Here is a 5571-nt window from a genome sequence, read left to right on the forward strand (position 1 = left end):
CCTCCAGCCTGTGCCACAGGGCATTGCCCGGCCGAGAGGGAGCGGGCTGGTGGGTCTGGGGACGCTTCTGGGGAAACTGCTTCTTGTAGAGAGCACTGTTGTACTGCAGCTCCGGGGTGACCAGCCGCCGGCACATGAGCTCCGTCTCCTTATCCAAGCCCTGCTTGAGGTTGTAGCCCAAGATCTTCGCGTTGCCGTGCTGCAGTGGCTGCAGGGAAGAGTCCCTGATGTCCTTCGGGGCCACGCTGCCCATCCCTTGCAGGCAGGTCCTCGCCAGCTCTGCCTGCCTCTCCCGAAGCATCTTGACTTCCTGCTGCATGCGCTCCCTGCCAATGTCTCGGTCGATCCTTTCCCAGAAGGTCCTGTTGAAGTGGGTGTAGATTTCCCAGTCCAGCCTGTTCCAGTCCTTTATCTTCTCCACCATGGTGTCCGAGAGGGGGGATTTGGTGCTGCTGTCCCTGATGTTGAGCGGGAAGGAGACGACACTGTCCAGGTCCCAGCAGAGCATCTCCTTCAGCAGCACCATGGACTCATCAAAGTACTCAGAGATGAGGAGCAAGTCAAAGGACACCTCGATGGCCTTCAGCATGAGTTGCACCCGCTCAGCTGAGACCTCTCCGTCAGGGTTGAAGCCAAAGTCAAATGTCATGAGGTTCCTGGCGTAGTGGCTGTCACTGACTGTGGGGTTGTAGTAGCGGTAGGGCTGGCTGAGGAACTCCTCCAGGCTGTGGGCGCGGGAGAAAGCCGACGTGCCCTTGTAGTACACGAAGGAGGACTCCATGAGCTGCACAGGGTTCCTCAGGATGGAGAAGTAGACAGCTGAGCTGGACACTACTTTCTGCACCTGCGGAGGAGAAAAAGGAGGTTTTAGAGGTGGGTTGGGGAGAAGGGACCTGCTCGCTCACAATCCTGTGCTCTGCTGGAAAGCAGAAACGCTCGCTGGGGTTGGAGATGGTGGGTGCTCGGAGGGTTTCAGGGTGCAGCTCATCAAAGGAGTATTTGTGTCAGCTGTGGGGAGCTCCAGAAGAGGTACACAGGGAGAGCAGTGACCAAAGCTCCCTGCCACATTCTGCCACAGCTGGGTTACCTGTCCAGGTTTGAGATACGTCCTATCTCCTTGCCTTTCCCCAGATCTACGTGTCCTCAGAAAGGTGGATGCTGGGCATGGCTGACCTGAGCTGATGCACTTAAGGCGTTCTCCTCTTGCAGCTAATACCCTCTGGGCCTGTCCAGGGAGCAAGACATCTCCAAGGGCCCACCAGACAAGAACGAGATTATAGTTGCTGACTGCTACAGATGCTGTCCCCTGGCTCGTCTCGGGTCACAGCACAATGACTCATCAAACCTGTTTACAGAAGCTCTGAGGAGATGCCCATAACACTCAAGGTACCTGGGGGCAATCCCGTCTCTCTTTAGCTTCATCCCTGAAGAGTTTACGTGCTCTGTGGGTGTCCCACCTTGCTCCCCATGAGCCCCTCTCTCCCTCCCCCGTTTGCCCCTCCCAAGGCATGGCGGCTTTGCCCGTACCTCCGGCTGCAGGAATCGCATGTGGTGGCAGAGGATGTTGAACCGCCGAGGGCTCTTGGGGGAGAAGCCCCGCACGAACCTCGCCAAGAAGTGGTGAGGGTAGTAAAGCTGATTGCCACCCCCAATGGGGAAGGCGAAGGTGAGGTTGTGCGTCTCGCCGAAGCGGAAGAGGACGTTCATGACGGTGCTGCTGGCGCTTTTGTGGACTTTCAGGAAAACAATGTCAGTCTTGGGCTCGCACGTCTGCCCTTGAGAGGAGACCCCTCTGGCCTGCTGGCCTTCTCCACGTGTCACCTCCTCAACCTTAGAGACTTCTGTCCGGTTTGGGAAAAATCTCCTCTCCAGGTCTGTCTTGTAAAAGTCCCCTGCCTGTGGAGGTTGAGCTGAATTTGGCACGGCGTGTTTAAGCGAGCTGCCCCACTGGTGGTGGGGGGAACCCACGGCTGGAGGCTGGGACTGGCTCTGGACCACCACCTGTGTTGTTCCTGGTGGTGACGTTCTCTGGTGCTCCTCTGCAGTCATCCTGTTTGCAAAGATTATGAACTTGCTGGTGACAGCATCAGCATCTCCCAAAACTGCGGAGATACTCCCAGGAAGACTTGGAGAAGGACCCTCTTTGGTTTCTTTTCTCAGGCCAGGAAGCTGGGATTTCAGCCTCGTGGATGAAAGATGGGCTTTCACCTTCTTGCTGCTCTCCACAGGCTGCCGTGTCCGGTGCTCCTCTTGGCTGCCTGGGCTGCTTTCCAGTGGGGTCTCCCGGCTGAAGTACAGATGCTTCTGAAAAACATCCTCGGTCAACGTGGGGTCTGGCACGGCTTTCCTCTGCCAGGGCAGGGAATCATCCTCCTTCAGCGGATCGGGGGTCTGGAGGGCATAGCTGAGCCGCTTCTGGCCGTGGTCCGTGGTCTGCTGCAGGGCACGCTCCAGCTCGCACCGGCAGTTTCTGTAACAGGGAGGGTGCAAGGCTCAGCGGCGGAGGATGGAAGGGGCGTGCAAAGAGGGCAGCTCCTTTGCAGCCCAACGAAACCCCCCTGCAGACACCCCAAAGCGCGCTCCCCCGTCTTTCTTGGGGTGGGTGTAGGACTTGACCGCTGCCCTGGGAGGTCGGGGTGGGTGCAAGAAGAGAAGGACAGGTCAGCAGCGATGTGCTAACGGCCCTGTCCCGCTGGAGCACTGTGGAAAGGGGCAAAGCAAGAGGAGGCAGGGAGAGAGAAGAGTAGGTGGCCTGGAGGAGCTGAAGGAAAGTTTTCAGATGACCCCGGACTGGGAGGATGCTCAAGGGCTGAGGGTTTTGAGGCCAGCCAGGACAAGTCCAGAGCAGCCTGGTCTGGATCCAGAGTGGGCTCAACTCTGGCCAATGCACAGGGGTCGGATGAGAGAGCCCCAGAGGGGTTCTCTCCCACCTGGATTTTCCTCCCTGTCTCAAGAAGACACCTTTGGGTAGTTTTGAGCCCACCTCAGCGGTCAGCGAAAGGCTGGAGGGTGAGGTGCAGGTTTGCAATCCTGCTTGGGACCTACTTGGCAGGCTGCAGCTTCTCCACGACTTGAAGCGTGACCAAGAGGAGGACGAGGAGGCTGAAGAACACCCAGAGCTGACCTGGCTGGCACCTGTATATCGCTTTCAACTTCCTGCAAGGAAGCAGACATGTCGGACCATTAGTAGGTAGAAGAAATGCACGTGTGAGGCAGGGGGGAAAGAGGCCTTGAGACTTTTTTCAAACTTTTTTTTTTAAGGTAAGGTCACGTTTTCATGTGTGGAAGAGGTGCAGAGGCAGCGATAACCAACGAACCTCAGAGGCTGTGCTCCAGCAGTGTAGCCTAGTGGAAATTTCCAGCTGGGACACAAATATCACACTGAAAGGTAAACAGCGATAACCGCAAAGTCCCTTGGCTGCTCAGGAACGCCTTGCCGGCACAGCCTGAGCTCCCGCTTCGGCAGCAGGAGCAGGCACTGCTTGCATTTGCCCTGCCCTGCCTCGCCTAGAAATATCGGAACCCTATCTTTATAAACAAAGACGTTTTCCCTGCTCTCCCCTTCCCTTGATGCCTGCCGGTGGAGTGATCACCGCCTGCGTGGGCTCCAGCTGTGGCTGCAGATGTGATGCTACGCTGGGGGCCCCAGCTGTGCCTCTCCGGTGCGTGACCTGGATTTTAGTCTGGTTTTAGCCAAGTCTACAACGGCAGCGTGATTTCTTCAAGTCATCAGCACCACTCTCTGGGATTTTGGGTCATGTGCAGGGACATTCAGGCCATGCAAAACATTGCCTCGGCGCTTTTACTGTTGGTAGGGCTTGCTGCAAACCCTGGGGGAGCTTGATCATAGTCTTAATCTTAAGCGGAGCAATCGGGGGTCTAAGTTTCCTGGAAAAAAGGGTTAGTTTGCATTCAGTTTCTGCTGGTTTCTACCTAGGGAACCTATTGTTGCCTAACAGGGGATGATTTGTACCGAGAATCTGGTTAAATCCTCTGTTGCGGGCTCCTCCTTGGGTGGGCGTCCAGCCTGCAAGCCCCAGATGTCTGCGCTCCCCCTCTCGGAGGGAGGGAGCAGGCACACGCTGCTTCGCTGAGCGTGAAACGGAGGGATCTAAATAGGAGGAATTTATGAAAGAAGAAATTTGGGCAGAGCCTGCTTGGAGGCCATGTTCCGACAGCAAATCTGTGTTCGTTGATGTTGCCCGCTTCCTTCAGTCATCAGTTTTGGACCAAGAAAGTGTGCCTGGGACTGCACAGACCTGCTTGTCCCGGAGCTTCTTCATCTCCGCGGTGCTTTATCTCCTACTCTGGGCAGTCTTGTGACATGTGGGAGAAGTACTAGCTTGATGAGCTAGCAATGACGCAAACATGGGCTGTCTGAAGTGGCCGTGTGCATCCCACTGGTACTGGTCAGGAATTTGGGTTTGCTATTGAAAAACTGGATTTGTTCCAGAAAAATCATCGACTGTTACGACTAACGGTAGTTTGCTTATTACAGCACTACTCCAGTGGTTGCGCATCAGTTTGGACACTCACGGGTAGGGTTCTGCCCTGCTCTCAGTAATGTCACTTATTGAGTTGAAACGCTAAGCTCCTCCTAGGAGATTTTTAATGTCTAAAGTACTTGGGACTGTAAAGGCTGGGAGGTCTTAGGTCACGACAGTGCTACTGAGGATTCAAAAGGCACGTAATTACTAGCACGGTTAACAAGCTAGTTGTCAGCAGCACAGCATCCCCAAAACCTGATGACAACCTGGAGGTATCCAGGCTCATTTTCCACTTGAGGAGCAGACTGCTGAGCTCGGATGAGAGACAGGCGGCTGGCGAACGTGCGCGTGGCTCGCAGCCTGGCCATGCAAGCAGCACAAGGAGAGCCTTGTCAAAGATAAATGGGCATGACAAGCAACGGGTCAGAAAAATGCCAAATGCTTAAACAGCACTTAAAATGCCAAGACACGTTAAAGGGAGAGGGTTAAAGAGGAGACTTGGGGCTCCCACAGAGCTGCTGCAAGGCAAGGCTTGTTGAAATACCCCGCCTGGAAGATCACCGATGGCCAGAGAGACCAAAGGGGGAAAAGGTGGCGAAGCAGGAGTTGCTCCAGGATGAAGTGATGCTGCTGGACAGATCTTGTTGGAGACTTGATCCAACTCTCCCATCACTCAAGGCACAGCTGATGGTAAGTTTGTCTGCCTGGCCAGCCTAAGAAAAGGGCAAGAAGGGAATGAAGAGCTAACTAACCGATATTTAGCGATATACCCGAACTCTCTCTTTGGGGAGATCTGCACGAGCACCCAGTAGTGAAGGCAGAATGATGCAACGCTTCCCCAGCAAGCAGTGCTGAGGTAGGCGGCACCCTCCGCTACTCCGGTATCTGCATTTTGTGCAAATATAATTCTAGACTTGCTTCCACAGAGGTCCCTGGTCGGTACTAAACTTTCAACCTGTAGAGAATCTGTGAAAAATCCAGGTCCTTTTGCTGCTAGCCTGCTGCCTCTTTTGAGATGGCTGTTGAGTTGGTTGAACAACCAGTTGAGAACAGGCAACACGTTGCTGGCTGCTTGGGTCTGATC

The 5571-nt window shown here is 55.0% G+C and overlaps 1 protein-coding gene across 1 annotated transcript in view; it reads right to left on the bottom strand.

The window, feature by feature from the left end:
• The window catches only part of LOC104082821, a 5955-nt gene extending 1100 nt beyond the window's left edge, over positions 1–4855 (bottom strand). The window contains exons 1-4 of the mRNA XM_009586075.1: positions 4743–4855; positions 3046–3156; positions 1528–2470; positions 9–844 (exon numbers count right to left, since the gene is read on the bottom strand). Of these exons, the coding sequence (XP_009584370.1) occupies positions 9–844; positions 1528–2470; positions 3046–3156; positions 4743–4855 (2003 nt within the window). The remainder of the gene's footprint in view (positions 1–8; positions 845–1527; positions 2471–3045; positions 3157–4742) is intronic.
• Positions 4856–5571: the final 716 nt, after the last annotated feature.

The sequence above is a fragment of the Fulmarus glacialis genome, unplaced genomic scaffold (genome assembly GCF_000690835.1).
Source record: "Fulmarus glacialis isolate BGI_N327 unplaced genomic scaffold, ASM69083v1 scaffold17049, whole genome shotgun sequence".
Taxonomy (NCBI): Eukaryota; Metazoa; Chordata; class Aves; order Procellariiformes; family Procellariidae; genus Fulmarus; species Fulmarus glacialis.